Source organism: Oncorhynchus gorbuscha, linkage group LG16, assembly GCF_021184085.1.
Source record: "Oncorhynchus gorbuscha isolate QuinsamMale2020 ecotype Even-year linkage group LG16, OgorEven_v1.0, whole genome shotgun sequence".
NCBI lineage: Eukaryota > Metazoa > Chordata > Actinopteri > Salmoniformes > Salmonidae > Oncorhynchus > Oncorhynchus gorbuscha.
Genome location: NC_060188.1, coordinates 96,909,319 through 96,931,418, shown reverse-complemented (window position 1 = coordinate 96,931,418; position 22,100 = coordinate 96,909,319). Strand labels below are relative to the sequence as shown.

The 22,100-nt window shown below is 39.0% G+C and overlaps 1 protein-coding gene across 1 annotated transcript in view; it reads right to left on the bottom strand.

Moving 5' to 3' along the window:
* Nucleotides 1–22,100, bottom strand: part of LOC124000353 (phospholipid phosphatase-related protein type 1) — a 149,503-nt gene that overhangs the window by 5,409 nt on the left and 121,994 nt on the right. The window contains exons 6-7 of the mRNA XM_046306652.1: nt 20,866–21,042; nt 19,786–19,917 (exon numbers count right to left, since the gene is read on the bottom strand). Of these exons, the coding sequence (XP_046162608.1) occupies nt 19,786–19,917; nt 20,866–21,042 (309 nt within the window). The remainder of the gene's footprint in view (nt 1–19,785; nt 19,918–20,865; nt 21,043–22,100) is intronic.

Below are 22,100 nucleotides of genomic sequence, written 5' to 3'. Positions count from 1 at the left end.
GTGGAGGCTATATACAGGGGGTACCAGTACAGAGTCAATGTGGAGGCTATATACAGGGTGTACCGGTACAGAGTCAATGTGGAGGCGATATACAGGGGGTACCGGTACAGAGTCAATGTGGAGGCTATATACAGGGTATTACGGTACAGAGTCAATTTGGAGGCTATATACAGGATATTACGGTACAGAGTCTATGTGGAGGCTATATACAGGGTGTTACGGTTAGTCGAGGTCATATGTACAATGGAAATTTAATTAAAAAACACGCGCGTCACAATAATTATCACCCCTGGAAATTCAAATGAATAAAATCTAATTGATGTATATTCCGATTAAGATTTTACTTTTTAAAGTTAATCTGAGTGTTTGGGAACTCTTAAGTCCATGACTTCCTGTTTCACTGGGGTATGAATATGAGGTGGCACACAGGCTAAACTCCCTTAGTCATCCATCAGCATGGGAAAGACCAGAGAACATAAAATAACACAAAAGGTTGTTGACCTTCACAAATCAGGCTATAAAAACGAGGACTCCTGAAAATACTCCACTATTAGGGCAATAATTAACTAATAAATAAATAAGACAGAGCCTGGGCTCAAACCCAGAGTCTCTGGTGGCACCGCGAGCACTGCGATGCAGTGGGGTGATGCACGATTGGCCTCGGTAGGGATATTCTTGTCTCATCGGGCACTAGCGACTCCTGTGGCGGTCCGGAGGCAGTGCATGCTGACCAGGTCGCAAGTTGCATGGTGTTTCCTCCGACACATTGGTGCGGCTGGCTTCCGGGTTGGATGCAAGCTGTGTTAAGAAGCAGTGCGGCTGGTTGGGCTGTGTTTCGGAGGACGCATGACTCTCGACCTTCCCGTACGGGAGTCGTAGCGATTAGACCAGAGCAGACCAGAGCCCTATGGAACCCTATTCCCTATATAGTGCACTACTTTAGACCAGAGCCCCAAGGAACCCTATTCCCTATATATAGTGCACTACTTTAGACCAGAGCCCTATGGAACCCTATTCCCTATATAGTGCACTACTTTAGACCAGAGCCCTATGGAACCCTATTCCCTATATAGTGCACTACTTTAGACCAGAGAGCCCCAAGGAACCCTATTCCCTATATATAGTGCACTACTTTAGACCAGAGCCCTATGGAACCCTATTCCCTATATAGTGCACTACTTTAGACCAGAGCCCCAAGGAACCCTATTCCCTATATAGTGCACTACTTTAGACCAGAGCCCCAAGGAACCCTATTCCCTATATAGTGCACTACTTTAGACCAGAGCCCTATGGAACCCTATTCCCTATATAGTGCACTACTTTAGACCAGAGCCCTATGGAACCCTATTCCCTATATAGTGCACTACTTTAGACCAGAGCCCTATGGAACCCTATTCCCTATATAGTGCACTACTTTAGACCAGAGCCCTATGGAACCCTATTCCCTATATAGTGCACTACTTTAGACCAGAGCCCTATGGAACCCTATTCCCTATATAGTGCACTACTTTAGACCAGAGCCCTATGGAACCCTATTCCCTATATAGTGCACTACTTTAGACCAGAGCCCTATGGAATCCTATTCCCTATATATAGTGCACTACTTTAGACCAGAGCCCTATGGAATCCTATTCCCTATATAGTGCACTACTTTAGACCAGAGCCCTATGGAACCCTATTCCCTATATAGTGCACTACTTTAGACCAGAGCCCTATGGAACCCTATTCCTTATATAGTGCACTACTTTAGACCAGAGCCCTATGGAACCCTATTCCCTATATAGTGCACTACTTTAGACAAGAGCCCTATGGAACCCTATTCCCTATATAGTGCACTACTTTAGACCAGAGCCTGGGAGGTAGGTGAAAAAGAGCGCCACCAACTGGTGGTGGACTATGACAGACGTGTTTAGATATATATCCCAAAGACCCAGTTAGAGGATGTAGAATGACCAGCAGTGTCACGCCCTGACCTTAGAGAGCCTTTTAAATGTCTCTATTTGGTTTGGTCAGGGTGTGCATTCTATGTTTTGTAATCTATGATTTTGTATTTCTATGTTTTGGCCGGGTATGGTTCTCAATCAGGGACAGCTGTCTATCGTTGTCTCATACTTAGGTAGCCCTTTTTCCTTCCTTTCGTTGTGGGAAGTTGACTTTGTTTAGGGCACAGAGCCTTTAGCTTCACGGTTTGTTTTGTAGTGTTTATTGTTTTGTTCGGCGTCTTTTCCAATAAAGGGAATATGTACGCTCACCACGCTGCACCTTGGTCCAGTTCTTTCAACAGCCGTGACAAGCAAAAGAAGGGGATACAATTATTACGCAACACACAGACAGACACACACAGACAGACAACACATAGACACACACACAGACAACACATAGACACACACACAGACAACAAATAGACACACACAGACAGACACACACACACAGACAACACATACACACACACAGACAACACATAGACACACACACACACACACAGACAACACACACACAGACAACACACAGACACACACACACAGACAACACACAGACACACACACACACACACACACAACACACAGACACACACACACACAGACACACACACACACACACACAGACAACACATAGACTCACACACACACCACACACTCACACACACACACAGACAACACATAGACTCACACACACAACACATAGACTCACACACACACACAGACAACACATAGACACACACAGACAACACACAGACAACACATAGACACACACACACAACACATAGACACACAGACAACACACAGACAACACATAGACACACACACACAACACATAGACACACAGACAACACACAGACAACACATAGACACACACACACAACACATAGACACACAGACAACACACAGACAACACATAGACACACACACACACAACACATAGACACACACACATAGACACACACACACATAGACACACACACACACACAGACAACACATAGACACACACACACACACAGACAGACAACACATAGACACACACACACATAGACACACACACACACACACACAGACAACACATAGACACAGACACACACACAGACAACAAATAGACACACACACAGACAACACATAGACACACACACACACACAGACAACACATAGACACACACACACACACACAGACAACACATAGACACACACACAGACAACACATAGACACAGACACACACACAGACAACAAATAGACACACAGACAACAACACATAGACACACACACACACACAGACAACACATAGACACACACACACACACACACACAGACAACAAATAGACACACACACAGGACCCCATCTAGACAGCTGTAGGGTTTTCTACAGTAGGGTATAGGAACCATCTAGACAGCTGTAAGGGTTTCAAGTAGGGTATAGGACCACCATCTAGAATGTATGCACAGTATGACTGTATCTAGACAGCTGTAAAAGGTTTTCTAAATGGCATATAACCATCTAGACAGCTGTAAGGGTTTTCTACAGTAGGGTATAGGAACCATCTAGACAGCTGTAAGGGTTTTCTACAGTAGGGTATAGGAACCCATCTAGACAGCTGTAAGGGTTTTCTACAGTAGGGTATAGGACACCATCTAGACAGCTATAAGGGTTTTCTACAGTAGGGTATAGGGAACCATCTAGACAGCTGCAAGGGTTTTCTACAGTAGGGTATAGGAACCATCTAGACAGCTGTAAGAGTTTTCTACAGTAGGGTATAGGAACCCATCTAGACAGCTGTAAGGGTTTTCTACAGTAGGGTATAGGGCACCATCTAGACAGCTGTAAGGGTTTTCTACAGTAGGGTATAGGAACCATCTAGACAGCTGTAAGGGTTTTCTACAGTAGGGTATAGTGTAGCTCTAGGAGGCTCTGAGCAGAAATATGTTGATGAGTACATAAACATGGTAGCTAGTTGGATTCAACTGGATTCCCCCGGAGGGAGGGAGACTGCTGAGGAGGCAGCTTTACAACAATCATCAATGCTAGGGGTGAAACGGGTCACAAAACTCACGGTTCGGTTTCGATACATCGACAAACTAAATGCCTGAGAAATATGTCATTTGTATTTTGGGATTAATCCATTTATTATAATTGTAAACATGGGTAGCTTGAATTCCCAGGAGCATACAGAAAACAAGGGGACAACGAAAAACTGCTTTAAAACAGGAAATAAAAGAGTCATTTAAACGGAACTTCAACAGGAGTCCAGCAGTAGATATCAGCATTAAGTCACAGAGCAGTGTCTTAAAATAGGACCACTTGAGACTGGTTACTTGAAAAACTAAATCACAAAAGAAAAACGTTTTTTATCCGATTTTCACATTTTCCTTTAAGAAGATTTGTCTATCCACATGATCTGTAACGAGCACAGATGGGCTTGCTAGGGACAGAGGTCCCAGGAACAGCCAGGTAGCTGTGACAATGCCAGCCGCTGTAGAGAACAGCCTCTCGCTAGGGACAGAGGTCCCTGGCACAGCCAGGTAGCTGTGAGAATACCCTCTCGCTAGGGACAGAGGTCCCAGGCACAGCCAGGTAGCTGTGACAATGCCAGCCACTGTAGAGAACAGCCTCTCGCTAGGGACAGTGGTCCCAGGCACAGTTAGGTAGCTGTGAGAATACCCTCTCGCTAGGGACAGAGGTCCCTGGCACAGCCAGGTAGCTGTGAGAATACCCTCTCGCTAGGGACAGAGGTCCCAGGCACAGCCAGGTAGCTGTGAGAATACCCTCTCGCTAGGGACAGAGGTCCCAGGCACAGTTAGGTAGCTGTGAGAATACCCTCTCGCTAGGGACAGAGGTCCCAGGCACAGCCAGGTAGCTGTGAGAATACCCTCTCGCTAGGGACAGAGGTCCCAGGCACAGTTAGGTAGTTGTGACAATGCCAGCCGCTGTAGAGAACAGCCTCTCGCTAGGGACAGAGGTCCCTGGCACAGCCAGGTAGCTGTGACAATGCCAGCCACTGTAGAGAACAGCCTCTCGCTAGGGACAGAGGTCCCAGGCACAGTTAGGTAGCTGTGAGAATACCCTCTCGCTAGGGACAGAGGTCCCAGGCACAGCCAGGTAGCTGTGACAATGCCAGCCACTGTAGAGAACAGCCTCTCGCTAGGGACAGTGGTCCCAGGCACAGTTAGGTAGCTGTGAGAATACCCTCTCGCTAGGGACAGAGGTCCCAGGCACAGCCAGGTATCTGTGAGAATACCCTCTCGCTAGGGACAGAGGTCCCAGGCACAGTTAGGTAGCTGTGAGAATACCCTCTCGCTAGGGACAGAGGTCCCAGGCTCAGCCAGGTAGCTGTAGAGAATACCCTCTCGCTAGGGACAGAAGTCCCAGGCACATTTAGGTAGCTGTGAGAATACCCTCTCGCTAGGGACAGAGGTCCCTGGCACAGCCAGGTAGCTGTGAGAATACCCTCTCGCTAGGGACAGAGGTCCCAGGCACAGCCAGGTAGCTGTGAGAATACCCTCTCGCTAGGGACTGAGGTCCCAGGCACAGTTAGGTAGCTGTGAGAATACCCTCTCGCTAGGGACAGAGGTCCCAGGCTCAGCCAGGTAGCTGTAGAGAATACCCTCTCGCTAGGGACAGAGGTCCCAGGCACAGTTAGGTCCCAGGCACCCAGGCACAGCCAGGCAGCTGTAGGTAGCTGGGACAGAGGTCCCAGGCACAGTTAGGTAGCTGTGAAAATACACTCTCGCTAGGGACAGGGGTCCCAGGCACAGTTAGGTAGCTGTAGAGAATACCCTCTCGCTAGGGACAGAGGTCCCTGGCACAGCCAGGTAGCTGTGACAATGCCAGCCGCTGTGGAGAACACCATCTCACTAGGGACAGAGGTCCCAGGCACAGCCAGGTAGCTGTAGAGAATACCCTCCTGCTAGGGACAGAGGTCCCAGGCACAGCCAGGTAACTGTAGAGAATACCCTCTCGCTAGGGACAGAGGTCCCAGGCACAGCCAGGTAGCTGTGAGAATACCCTCCTGCTAGGGACAGAGGTCCCAGGCACAGCCAGGTAGCTGTAGAGAATACCCTCTCGCTAGGGACAGAGGTCCCAGGCACAGCCAGGTAGCTGTGAGAATACCCTCCTGCTAGGGACAGAGGTCCCAGGCACAGCCAGGTAGCGCCATGCTAACATGGCAACATGAGGATATATTAACCCTTTGGTCTTCCACCATGTAAGTGGATCAGCATCCAGGGGAATACAGTTCACTTCCCTGTACGAGGTCACATCCTTCTCTACGACCTTGACCTTTGACTTGGTTCCCTGCTCCTGGGTCGTGAACAACTCCCCCAAAAATCTCAGCCATGGCAGACTTATTTTCTGGAGGAGAACCCCTGTCTGCTGTCTCTGGAGAGGGGTTGGCTCCTGTGGTATCTGTGCCTTGACCCTGCAGAATTAAATTAGATCTTCCTGATATTTCTTAAAGGAAGGATACCACCTTCCTGATCTTTCATAAAGGAAGGATACCACCTTCCTGATCTTTAATAAAGGAAGGATACCACCTTCCTGATCTTTAATGAAGGAAGGATACCACCTTCCTGATCTTTAATGAAGGAAGGATACCACCTTCCTGATCTTTAATGAAGGAAGGATACCACCTTCCTGATCTTTCTTAAAGGAAGGATACCACCTTCCTGATCTTTCTTAAAGGAAGGATACCACCTTCCTGATCTTTCTTAAAGGAAGGATACCACCTTCCTGATCTTTCATAAAGGAAGGATACCACCTTCCTGATCTTTAATGAAGGAAGGATACCACCTTCCTGATCTTTCTTAAAGGAAGGATACCACCTTCCTGATCTTTCATAAAGGAAGGATACCACCTTCCTGATCTTTTATGAAGGAAGGATACCAGCTTCCTGATCTTTGATGAAGGAAGGATACCACCTTCCTGATCTTTCATAAAGGAAGGATACCACCTTCCTGATCTTTGATAAAGGAAGGATACCACCTTCCTGATCTTTAATAAAGGAAGGATACCACCTTCCTGATCTTTAATAAAGGAAGGATACCACCTTCCTGATCTTTCATAAAGGAAGGATACCACCTTCCTGATCTTTAATAAAGGAAGGATACCACCTTCCTGATCTTTAATAAAGGAAGGATACCACCTTCCTGATCTTTAATAAAGGAAGGATACCACCTGTTGTGGGGGTGCTTTGCTGCAGGAGGGACTGGTGTACTTCACAAAATAGATGTATCACGAGGAAGGACAATTATGTGGATATATTGAAGTAACATCTCAAGACATCAGTCAGGAAGTTAAAGCTTAGTCGCAAATGGGTCTTCCAAATGGACAATGACCCCAAGCATACTTCCAAAGTTGTGGCAAAATGGCTAAAGGACAACAAAGTCAAGGTATTGGAGTGGCCATCACAAAGCCCTAACATCAATCGTATAGAAAATGTGTGGGCAGAACTGAAAAACAGTGTGTGAGCATGGAGGCCTACAAACCTGACTTAGTTACACCAGCTCTGTCAGGAGGAATGTGCCAAAATTCACCCAACTTATTGTGGGAAGCTTGTGGAAGGCTACCCAAAACGTTTGACCCAAGTTAAACAATTTAAAGGCAATGCTACCAAATACTAATTGAGTGTATGTAAACTTCTGACCCCCTGGGAATGTGATGAAAGAAATTAAAGCTGAAATAAATAATTCCCTCCACTATCATTCTGACATTTCACATTCTTAAAATGAAGCAGTAATCCTAACTGACCTAAAACAAGATAATTTTTACAAGGATTAAATGTCAGGAATTGTGAAAAACTGAGTTTAAATGTAAGTGGCTAAGGTGTGTGTAAACGTCCGACTTCAACTGTATATATATATATATATATACACATACATACATATTTACATATATTTTCCAAGCTATAATATATGAATAATGTATTGTTTGAAGTCTGTACCAAACCGTGCACCTCTACCGAAAGGTTCCATACGAATACATGTACCGTTTCACCCCTAATCAATACACATTAAGACTGGAAGTAGAACACACACACACACACACACACACACACACACACACACACACACACACAAACACATCACACACACACAGACACACCACACACATACACACCATACACATAAATCACACACACACACACCTAACCAGAATCAAAAGATCATTCAAGTACATTCACACATACCATGGATTAGTATGTTACAGGACAGAATGGTACAGTATAGTATACTATGGTACAGTATAGTATACTATGGTATAGTATACTATGGTACAGTATAGTATACTATGGTACAGTATAGTATACTATGGTACAGTATAGTATACTATGGTATAGTATACTATGGTACGGTATAGTATACTATGGTATAGTATACTATGGTACAGTATAGTATACTATGGTATAGTATAGTATAGTATGGTATAGTATACTATGGTACGGTATAGTATACTATGGTACAGTATAGTATACTATGGTATAGTATACTATGGTACGGTATAGTATACTATGGTATAGTATACTATGGTACAGTATAGTATACTATGGTATAGTATACTATGGTACAGTATAGTATACTATGGTATAGTATAGTATGGTACAGTATAGTATACTATTGTGCAGTATAGTATAATATGGTATAGTATAATATAGTATACTATGGTGCAGTAGAGTATAATATGGTATAGTATAGTATAGTATACTATGGTACAGTATAGTATAGTATGGTGCAGTATAGTATAGTATGGTACAGTATATTATATCATGGTACAGTATAGTATACTATTGTGCAGTATAGTATAGTGTGGTACAGTATAGTATAGTATGGTGCACTATAGTATACTATGATACGGTATAGTATAGTATGGTACAGTATAGTATACTATGGTACGGTATAGTATAGTGTGGTACAGTACAGTATACTATGGTACAGTATACGATGGTGCAGTAGAGTACGCCATAGTATGGTACAGAATAGAATGATAAAGTATAGTATTGTCCAGTATTGCATTTTGCAGTACAGTATGATACAGTATAGTTCAGTATAGTATGATACAGTATAGTTCAGTATGGTATGATACAGTATAGTTCAGTATAGTATGATACAGTATAGTATGATACAGTATAGTTCAGTATAGTATGATACAGTATAGTTCAGTATAGTATGATACAGTATAGTATGATACAGTATAGTATGATACAGTATAGTTCAGTATAGTATGATACAGTATAGTTCAGTATAGTATGATACAGTATAGTTCAGTATAGATATATAGTATATACAGTATAGTATGATACAGTATAGTATGATACAGTATAGTTCAGTATAGTATGATACAGTATAGTTCAGTATAGTATGATACAGTATAGTTGATACAGTATAGTATGATACAGTATAGTATGATACAGTATAGTATGATACAGTATAGTTCAGTATAGTATGATACAGTATAGTTCAGTATAGTATGATACAGTATAGTATGATACAGTATAGTATGATACAGTATAGTTCAGTATAGTATGATACAGTATAGTTCAGTATAGTATGATACAGTATAGTTCAGTATAGTATGATACAGTATAGTATGATACAGTATAGTATGATACAGTATAGTTCAGTATAGTATGATACAGTATAGTTCAGTATAGTATGATACAGTATAGTATGATACAGTATAGTATGATACAGTATAGTATGATACAGTATAGTTCAGTATAGTATGATACAGTATAGTATGATACAGTGTAGTTCAGTATAGTATGATACAGTATAGTATGATACAGTATAGTATGATACAGTATAGTTCAGTATAGTATGATACAGTATAGTATGATACAGTATAGTATGATACAGTATAGTATGATACAGTATAGTTCAGTATAGTATGATACAGTATAGTTCAGTATAGTATGATACAGTATAGTTCAGTATAGTATGATACAGTATAGTTCAGTATAGTATGATACAGTATAGTTCAGTATAGTATGATACAGTATAGTTCAGTATAGGATGATACAGTATAGTATGATACAGTATAGTATGATACAGTATAGTATCAGTATAGTTCAGTATAGTATGATACAGTATAGTTCAGTATAGTATGATACAGTATAGTATGATACAGTATAGTATGATACAGTATAGTTCAGTATAGTATGATACAGTATAGTATGATACAGTATAGTATGATACAGTATAGTATGATACAGTATAGTTCAGTATAGTATGATACAGTATAGTATGATACAGTATAGTATGATACAGTATAGTTCAGTATAGTATGATACAGTATAGTATGATACAGTATAGTTCAGTATAGTATGATACAGTATAGTATGATACAGTATAGTATGATACAGTATAGTTCAGTATAGTATGATATAGTATAGTTCAGTATAGTATGATACAGTATAGTTCAGTATAGTATGATACAGTATAGTATGATACAGTATAGTATGATACAGTATAGTTCAGTATAGTATGATACAGTATAGTTCAGTATAGTATGATACAGTATAGTATGATACAGTATAGTATGATACAGTATAGTTCAGTATAGTATGATACCATGATGTCACATACACATGGTTAGCAGATGTTAATGCGAGTGTAGCGAAATGCTTGTGCTTCTCATTCCGACAATGCAGTAATAACCAACAAGTAATCTAATCTAGTTCAGTATAGTATGATACAATATAGTATGATACAGTATAGTTCAGTATGATACAGTACAGTTCAGTATGGTATGATACAGTATAGTATGATACAGTATAGTTCAGTATAGTATGATACAGTATAGTTCAGTATAGTATGATACAGTATAGTATGATACAGTATAGTATGATACAGTATAGTTCAGTATAGTATGATACGCCTATTCAACCTCAGGAGGCTGAAGAAATGCTTGTCACCAAAAGCACTCACAAACTTCTACAGATGCACAATCGAGAGCATCCTGGCGGGCTGTATCACCGCCTGGTACGGCAACTGCTCCGCCCTCAACCGTAAGGCTCTCCAGAGGGTAGTGAGGACTGCACAACGCATCACCGGGGGCAAACTACCTGCCCTCCAGGACACCTACACCACCCGTTGTTACAGGAAGGCCATAAAGATCATCAAGGACATCAACCACCCGAACCACTGCCTGTTCACCCCGCTATCATCCAGAAGGCGAGGTCAGTACAGGTGCATCAAAGCTGGGACCGAGAGACTGAAAAACAGCTTCTATCTCAAGGCCATCAGACTGTTAAACAGCCACCACTAACATTGAGTGGCTGCTGCCAACACACTGTCATTGACACTGACCCAACTCCAGCCATTTTAATAATGGGAATTGATGGGAAATGATGTAAATATATCACTAGCCACTTTAAACAATGCTACCTTATATAATGTTACTTACCCTACATTATTCATCTCATATGCATATGTATATACTGTACTCTACATCATCGACTGCATCCTTATGTAACACATGTATCACTAGCCACTTTAACTATGCCACTTTGTTTACTTTGTCTACACACTCATCTCATATGTATATACTGTACTCGATACCATCTACTGTATGCTGCTCTGTACCATCACTCATTCATATATCCTTATGTACATGTTCCTTATCCCCTTACACTGTGTATAAGACAGTAGTTTTGGAATTGTTAGTTAGATTACTTGTTGGTTATCACTGCATTGTCGGAACTAGAAGCACAAGCATTTCGCTACACTCGCATTAACATCTGCTAACCATGTGTATGTGACAAATAAATTTTGATTTGATTTGATTTGATTTTGATTTGATACAGTATAGTATGCTACAGTATAGTATGATACAGTATAGTTCAGTATAGTATGCTACAGTATAGTATGATACAGTATAGTATGATACAGTATAGTTCAGTATAGTATGATACAGTATAGTTCAGTATAGTATTATACAGTATAGTTCAGTATAGTATGATACAGTATAGTATGATACAGTATAGTATGATACAGTATAGTTCAGTATAGTATGATACAGTATAGTTCAGTATAGTATGATACAGTATAGTATGATACAGTATAGTATGATACAGTATAGTTCAGTATAGTATGATACAGTATAGTTCAGTATAGTATGATACAGTATAGTTCAGTATAGTATGATACAGTATAGTTCAGTATAGTATGATACAGTATAGTATGATACAGTATAGTATGATACAGTATAGTTCAGTATAGTATGATACAGTATAGTTCAGTATAGTATGATACAGTATAGTATGATACAGTATAGTATGATACAGTATAGTTCAGTATAGTATGATACAGTATAGTTCAGTATAGTATGATACAGTATAGTTCAGTATAGTATGATACAGTATAGTATGATACAGTATAGTATGATACAGTATAGTTCAGTATAGTATGATACAGTATAGTTCAGTATAGTATGATACAGTATAGTTCAGTATAGTATGATACAGTATAGTATGATACAGTATAGTATGATACAGTATAGTTCAGTATAGTATGATACAGTATAGTTCAGTATAGTATGATACAGTATAGTATGATACAGTATAGTATGATACAGTATAGTATGATACAGTATAGTTCAGTATAGTATGATACAGTATAGTATGATACAGTGTAGTTCAGTATAGTATGATACAGTATAGTATGATACAGTATAGTATGATACAGTATAGTTCAGTATAGTATGATACAGTATAGTATGATACAGTATAGTATGATACAGTATAGTATGATACAGTATAGTTCAGTATAGTATGATACAGTATAGTTCAGTATAGTATGATACAGTATAGTTCAGTATAGTATGATACAGTATAGTTCAGTATAGTATGATACAGTATAGTTCAGTATAGTATGATACAGTATAGTTCAGTATAGTATGATACAGTATAGTATGATACAGTATAGTATGATACAGTATAGTTCAGTATAGTATGATACAGTATAGTTCAGTATAGTATGATACAGTATAGTATGATACAGTATAGTATGATACAGTATAGTTCAGTATAGTATGATACAGTATAGTATGATACAGTATAGTATGATACAGTATAGTATGATACAGTATAGTTCAGTATAGTATGATACAGTATAGTATGATACAGTATAGTATGATACAGTATAGTTCAGTATAGTATGATACAGTATAGTATGATACAGTATAGTTCAGTATAGTATGATACAGTATAGTATGATACAGTATAGTATGATACAGTATAGTTCAGTATAGTATGATATAGTATAGTTCAGTATAGTATGATACAGTATAGTTCAGTATAGTATGATACAGTATAGTATGATACAGTATAGTATGATACAGTATAGTTCAGTATAGTATGATACAGTATAGTTCAGTATAGTATGATACAGTATAGTATGATACAGTATAGTATGATACAGTATAGTTCAGTATAGTATGATACCATGATGTCACATACACATGGTTAGCAGATGTTAATGCGAGTGTAGCGAAATGCTTGTGCTTCTCATTCCGACAATGCAGTAATAACCAACAAGTAATCTAATCTAGTTCAGTATAGTATGATACAATATAGTATGATACAGTATAGTTCAGTATGATACAGTACAGTTCAGTATGGTATGATACAGTATAGTATGATACAGTATAGTTCAGTATAGTATGATACAGTATAGTTCAGTATAGTATGATACAGTATAGTATGATACAGTATAGTATGATACAGTATAGTTCAGTATAGTATGATACGCCTATTCAACCTCAGGAGGCTGAAGAAATTCGGCTTGTCACCAAAAGCACTCACAAACTTCTACAGATGCACAATCGAGAGCATCCTGGCGGGCTGTATCACCGCCTGGTACGGCAACTGCTCCGCCCTCAACCGTAAGGCTCTCCAGAGGGTAGTGAGGACTGCACAACGCATCACCGGGGGCAAACTACCTGCCCTCCAGGACACCTACACCACCCGTTGTTACAGGAAGGCCATAAAGATCATCAAGGACATCAACCACCCGAACCACTGCCTGTTCACCCCGCTATCATCCAGAAGGCGAGGTCAGTACAGGTGCATCAAAGCTGGGACCGAGAGACTGAAAAACAGCTTCTATCTCAAGGCCATCAGACTGTTAAACAGCCACCACTAACATTGAGTGGCTGCTGCCAACACACTGTCATTGACACTGACCCAACTCCAGCCATTTTAATAATGGGAATTGATGGGAAATGATGTAAATATATCACTAGCCACTTTAAACAATGCTACCTTATATAATGTTACTTACCCTACATTATTCATCTCATATGCATATGTATATACTGTACTCTACATCATCGACTGCATCCTTATGTAACACATGTATCACTAGCCACTTTAACTATGCCACTTTGTTTACTTTGTCTACACACTCATCTCATATGTATATACTGTACTCGATACCATCTACTGTATGCTGCTCTGTACCATCACTCATTCATATATCCTTATGTACATGTTCCTTATCCCCTTACACTGTGTATAAGACAGTAGTTTTGGAATTGTTAGTTAGATTACTTGTTGGTTATCACTGCATTGTCGGAACTAGAAGCACAAGCATTTCGCTACACTCGCATTAACATCTGCTAACCATGTGTATGTGACAAATAAATTTTGATTTGATTTGATTTGATTTTGATTTGATACAGTATAGTATGCTACAGTATAGTATGATACAGTATAGTTCAGTATAGTATGCTACAGTATAGTATGATACAGTATAGTATGATACAGTATAGTTCAGTATAGTATGATACAGTATAGTTCAGTATAGTATTATACAGTATAGTTCAGTATAGTATGATACAGTATAGTATGATACAGTATAGTATGATACAGTATAGTTCAGTATAGTTCAGTATAGTATGATACAGTATAGTTCAGTATGGTATGATACAGTATAGTATGATACAGTATAGTTCAGTATAGTATGATACAGTATAGTATGATACAGTATAGTATGATACAGTATAGTTCAGTATAGTTCAGTATAGTATGATACAGTATAGTTCAGTATGGTATGATACAGTATAGTATGATACAGTATAGTTCAGTATAGTATGATACAGTATAGTATGATACAGTATAGTATGATACAGTATAGTTCAGTATAGTATGATACAGTATAGTTCAGTATAGTATGATACAGTATAGTTCAGTATAGTATGATACAGTATAGTTCAGTATAGTATGATACAGTATAGTTCAGTATAGTATGATACAGTATATTATGATACAATATAGTATGATACAGTATAGTTCAGTATAGTATGATACAGTATAGTTCAGTATAGTATGATACAGTATAGTATGACACAGTATAGTTCAGTATAGTATGATACAGTATAGTTCAGTATAGTATGATACAGTATATTATGATACAGTATAGTTCAGTATAGTATGATACAGTATAGTTCAGTATAGTATTATACAGTATAGTTCAGTATAGTATGATACAGTATAGTTCAGTATAGTATGATACAGTATAGTTCAGTATAGTATGATACAGTATAGTTCAGTATAGTATGATACAGTATAGTTCAGTATAGTATGATACAGTATATTATGATACAGTATAGTTCAGTATAGTATGATACAGTATAGTTCAGTATAGTATGATACAGTATAGTTCAGTATAGTATGATACAGTATAGTTCAGTATAATGATACAGTTATTATGATACAGTATAGTTCAGTATAGTATGATACAGTATAGTTCAGTATAGTATTATACAGTATAGTTCAGTATAGTATTATACAGTATAGTTCAGTATAGGATACAGTTTTCAGTATGTATTATACAGTATAGTTCAGTATATTGATACAGTATAGTATTATACAGTATAGTTCAGTATAGTATTATACAGTATAGTTCAGTATAGTATGATACAGTATAGTATGACACAGTGTAGTTCAGTACAGAATAATACAGTATAGTTCAGTATAGTATGATACAGTATAGTTCAAATCAAATCAAATCCAATTTTATTTGTCACATACACATGGTTAGCAGATGTTAATGCGAGTGTAGCGAAATGCTCGTGCTTCTCGTTCTGACAATGCAGTAATAATGATACAACAATAGTAATGATACAGTAAGTTCTAGTTCAGTATAGTATGATACAATATAGTATGATACAGTATAGTTCAGTATGATGATACAATATAGTATGATACAGTTCAGTATAGTATGATACAGTAGTGTTAAGTGGTTACCTGTGCAGTAGTATTGAACAGTAGTGTTAAGTGGTTACCTGTGCAGTAATATTGAACAGTAGTGTTAAGTGGTTACCTGTGCAGTAGTATTGAACAGTAGTGTTAAGTGCAGTAGTATTGAACAGTAGTGTTAAGTGGATACCTGTGCAGTAATATTGAACAGTAGTGTTAAGTGGTTACCTGTGCAGTAATATTGAACAGTAGTGTTAAGTGCAGTAATATTGAACTGTAGTGTTAAGTGGATACCTATGCAGTAGCATTGAACAGTAGTGTTAAGTGCAGTAGTATTGAACAGTAGTGTTAAGTGGTTACCTGTGCAGTAGTATTGAACAGTAGTGTTAAGTGGTTACCTGTGCAGTAGTATTGAACAGTAGTGTTAAGTGGTTACCTGTGCAGTAATATTGAACAGTAGTGTTAAGTACAGTAGCATTGAACAGTAGTGTTAAGTGCAGTAGTATTGAACAGTAGTGTTAAGTGCAGTAGCATTGAACAGTAGTGTTAAGTGGTTACCTGTGCAGTAATATTGAACAGTAGTGTTAAGTGCAGTAATATTGAACAGTAGTGTTAAGTGGTTACCTGTGCAGTAATATTGAACAGCAGTGTTAAGTGCAGTAATATTGAACAGTAGTGTTAAGTGGTTACCTGTGCAGTAGTATTGAACAGTAGTGTTAAGTGCAGTAGTATTGAACAGTAGTGTTAAGTGGATACCTATGCAGTAGTATTGAACAGTAGTGTTAAGTGGTTACCTGTGCAGTAATATTGAACAGTAGTGTTAAGTGCAGTAATATTGAACAGTAGTGTTAAGTGGTTACCTGTGCAGTAGTATTGAACAGTAGTGTTAAGTGCAGTAGTATTGAACAGTAGTGTTAAGTGGATACCTGTGCAGTAGTATTGAACAGTAGTGTTAAGTGGATCCCTGTGCAGTAATATTGAACAGTAGTGTTAAGTGCAGTAATATTGAACAGTAGTGTTACGTGGTTACCTGTGCAGTAGTATTGAACAGTAGTGTTAAGTGGATACCTGTGCAGTAGTATTGAACAGTAGTGTTAAGTTACCTGTGCAGTAGTATTGAACAGTAGTGTTAAGTTACCTGTGCAGTAGTATTGAACAGTAGTGTTAAGTGGATACCTGTGCAGTAGTATTGAACAGTAGTGTTAAGTGGATACCTGTGCAGTAGTATTGAACAGTAGTGTTAAGTGGATCCCTGTGCAGTAATATTGAACAGTAGTGTTAAGTGCAGTAATATTGAACAGTAGTGTTACGTGGTTACCTGTGCAGTAGTATTGAACAGTAGTGTTAAGTGGATACCTGTGCAGTAGTATTGAACAGTAGTGTTAAGTTACCTGTGCAGTAGTATTGAACAGTAGTGTTAAGTGGGTTACCTGCGCAGTAGTATTGAACAGTAGTGTTAAGTGGATACCTGTGCAGTAGTATTGAACAGTAGTGTTAAGTGGGTTACCTGCGCAGTAGTATTGAACAGTAGTGTTAAGTGGATACCTGTGCAGTAGTATTGAACAGTAGTGTTAAGTGCAGTAATATTGAACAGTAGTGTTAAGTGGTTACCTGTGCAGTATTGTTGAACAGTAGTGTTAAGTGGTTATCTGTGCAGTAATATTGAACAGTAGTGTTAAGTGCAGTAATATTGAACAGTAGTGTTAAGTGGTTACCTGTGCAGTAGTATTGAACAGTAGTGTTAAGTGCAGTAGTATTGAACAGTAGTGTTAAGTGGTTACCTGTGCAGTAATATTGAACAGTAGTGTTAAGTGCAGTAATATTGAACAGTAGTGTTACGTGGTTACCTGTGCAGTAATATTGAACAGTAGTGTTAAGTTACCTGTGCAGTAGTATTGAACAGTAGAGTTAAGTGCAGTAGTATTGAACAGTAGTGTTAAGTGGATCCCTGTACAGTAATATTGAACAGTAGTGTTAATAATAATAATAATAAATGCCATTTAGCAGACGCTTTTATCCAAAGCGACTTACAGTCATGTGTGCATACATTCTACATATGGGTGGTCCCGGGAATCGAACCCACAACCCTGGCGTTACAAGCACCATGCTCTACCAACTGAGCTACAGAAGGACCAAGTTACCTGTGCAGTAGTATTGAACAGTAGTGTTAAGTGATACCTGTGCAGTAATATTGAACAGTAGTGTTAAGTGGGTTACCTGTGCAGTAGTATTGAACAGTAGTGTTAAGTACAGTAGTATTGAACAGTATTGTTAAGTGCAGTAGTATTGAACAGTAGTGTTAAGTGATACCTGTGCAGTAATATTGAACAGTAGTGTTAAGTGGGTTACCTGTGCAGTAGTATTGAACAGTAGTGTTAAGTACAGTAGTATTGAACAGTATTGTTAAGTGCAGTAGTATTGAACAGTAGTGTTAAGTGATACCTGTGCAGTAATATTGAACAGTAGTGTTAAGTGGGTTACCTGTGCAGTAGTATTGAACAGTAGTGTTAAGTACAGTAGTATTGAACAGTATTGTTAAGTGGATCCCTGTACAGTAATATTGAACAGTAGTGTTAAGTGCAGTAGTATTGAACAGTAGTGTTAAGTTACCTGTGCAGTAGTATTGAACAGTAGTGTTAAGTTACCTGTGCAGTAGTATTGAACAGTAGTGTTAAGTGGATACCGGTGCAGTAATATTGAACAGTAGTGTTAAGTGGTTACCTGTGCAGTAATATTGAACAGTAGTGTTAAGTGGTTACCTGTGCATTAATATTGAACAGTAGTGTTAAGTGGATACCTGTGCAGTAATATTGAACAGTAGTGTTAAGTTACCTGTGCAGTAGTATTGAACAGTAGTGTTAAGTGGTTACCTGTGCAGTAATATTGAACAGTAGTGTTAAGTTACCTGTGCAGTAGTATTGAACAGTAGTGTTAAGTGGATACCGGTGCAGTAATATTGAACAGTAGTGTTAAGTTACCTGTGCAGTAGTATTGAACAGTAGTGTTAAGTTACCTGTGCAGTAGTATTGAACAGTAGTGTTAAGTGGATACCGGTGCAGTAATATTGAACAGTAGTGTTAAGTGGTTACCTGTGCAGTAATATTGAACAGTAGTGTTAAGTTACCTGTGCAGTAGTATTGAACAGTAGTGTTAAGTTACCTGTGCAGTAGTATTGAACAGTAGTGTTAAGTGGATACCGGTGCAGTAATATTGAACAGTAGTGTTAAGTGGTTACCTGTGCAGTAATATTGAACAGTAGTGTTAAGTGGTTACCTGTGCAGTAATATTGAACAGTAGTGTTAAGTGGATACCTGTGCAGTAATATTGAACAGTAGTGTTAAGTTACCTGTGCAGTAGTATTGAACAGTAGTGTTAAGTTACCTGTGCAGTAGTATTGAACAGTAGTGTTAAGTGGATACCGGTGCAGTAATATTGAACAGTAGTGTTAAGTGGTTACCTGTGCAGTAATATTGAACAGTAGTGTTAAGTGGTTACCTGTGCAGTAATATTGAACAGTAGTGTTAAGTGGATACCTGTGCAGTAATATTGAACAGTAGTGTTAAGTTACCTGTGCAGTAGTATTGAACAGTAGTGTTAAGTTACCTGTGCGCTGAGTGTCTCCAGGGGGCTCTGGACGCGGGGGAAGGTCATTAGAGGAAGACCACGGTAATCTTCAGTCTTCTGCTTGGTGGCAGTCGAGTGGGCTCCTTTAAAGTTGTTCACCACACAGATACCCTAAAACAAAAGGAGACATACAGGAGAGTTGACAAAACATTAAGAACACCTACACTTTCCATGACATAGACTTAATAATGTCACTTGTTAAATCCTCTTAAATTAATCAGTGTAGATCAATGGGAGAACACAGGATAAATAAGGGTTTTTAAGCCCCGAGACAATGGAGACATGGATTGTGTATGTGTGCCAATCAGAGGGTAAACAGACAAGACAAAATATTTAAGTGACTTTGAATGGGGCCTGGTAGTAGGTTCTAGGAGCACCGGTTTGTGTCAAGGACTGCAAACACTGCTGGGATTTTCAAACTCAACAGTTTCCTGTGGGTATCAATAATGGCCCACCACCCAAAGGACATCCAGCGAACTTGACACAACTGTGGGAAGCATTGGAGTCAACATGGACCAGCATCCCTGTGGAACGCTTTAGATACCGTGTAGAGTCCATTCCCTGACAAACTGAGGCTGTTCTGAGGGCAAAAGGGGGGTGCAACTCAATATTGGGAAGGTGTTCCTAATGTCAGGTACACTCAGTGTATATTTGTCATTGTGTTTAAGGTTATTGTCCTGCCGAAAGGTGAATTTGTCACCCAGTGTCTGGTAGTCCTCACCAGGAAGAGATAAATAAACGTTAGTCCTCAAAAGGAAGAGATAAATAAACATTAGTCCTCAACAGGAAGAGAAGAAGAAACAGAGATAAATAAATGTTAGTCCTCACCAGGAAGAGATAAATAAACATTAGTCCTCAAAAGGAAGAGATAAATAAACATTAGTCCTCAACAGGAAGAGAAGAAGAAACAGAGATAAATAAACATTAGTCCTCACCAGGAAGAGATAAATAAACATTAGTCCTCACCAGGAAGAGATAAATAAACATTAGTCCTCAACAGGAAGAGATAAATAAACGTTAGTCCTCACCAGGAAGAGATAAATAAAAGTTAGTCCTCACCAGGAAGAGAGCGATAGAGCTGCCCAGGACAAACCCAGCGATGACATCAGAACAGTGGTTCCGGTACTCCGAGACCCGGTTGAGCCCGGTGAGGAATGCTGTACACAGGGTACCCAGGCACAGCACCGGTTTGGCCAGGCGACTACTCTTAGTCTTTATGGTGCTAGTGATGTACATCTGGAACAACAAGACACCAGAACATGGTGAGACAAAACCACAGAGATTCAAAAATAATCCATCTCTATGAACAGAGCAGCCTGCCTCTGTAAAACAGACGGCTACTCTAGATCTGAAAAACAGAGCTCGATAAGAGACAACACTATGACTGAATTACCAGCTTCTGTAACACAGTAGGAATACATACCCCTTTGACACAAACTGTCAGTTTGTGTTTAGTCATCACCATCATCATCATCATCAACATTATCATCATCATCACCATCATCCTCACCATCACCACCATCATCATTCTGGTCAATCTCATCATCACCATCACAATCATCAACATCATCATCATCACCACCATTTCTCTCATCATCACCAACATCATTATTCTCATCATCACCAACATCATTACTCTCATCATCACCAACATCATTACTCTCATCATCACCAACATCATTTCTCTCATCATCACCAACATCATTTCTCTCATCATCACCAACATCATTATTCTCATCATCACCAACATCATTATTCTCATCACCAACATCATTATTCTCAATTTCATCATTACTCTCATCATCACCAACATCATTATTCTCATCATCACCAACATCATTACTCTCATCATCACCAACATCATTATTCTCATCACCATCATTTCTCTCATCATCACCAACATCATTATTCTCATCACCATCATTTCTCTCATCATCACCAACATCATTATTCTCATCACCATCATTTCTCTCATCATCACCAACATCATTATTCTCATCACCATCATTTCTCTCATCATCACCACCATTTCTCTCATCATCACCAACATCATTACTCTCATCATCACCAACATCATTACTCTCATCATCACCATCATTTCTCTCATCATCACCAACATCATTATTCTCATCACCAATTTCTCTCATCATCACCAACATCATTATTCTCATCACCATCATTTCTCTCATCATCACCAACATCATTATTCTCATCACCATCATTTCTCTCATCATCACCAACATCATTATTCTCATCACCATCATTTCTCTCATCATCACCAACATCATTATTCT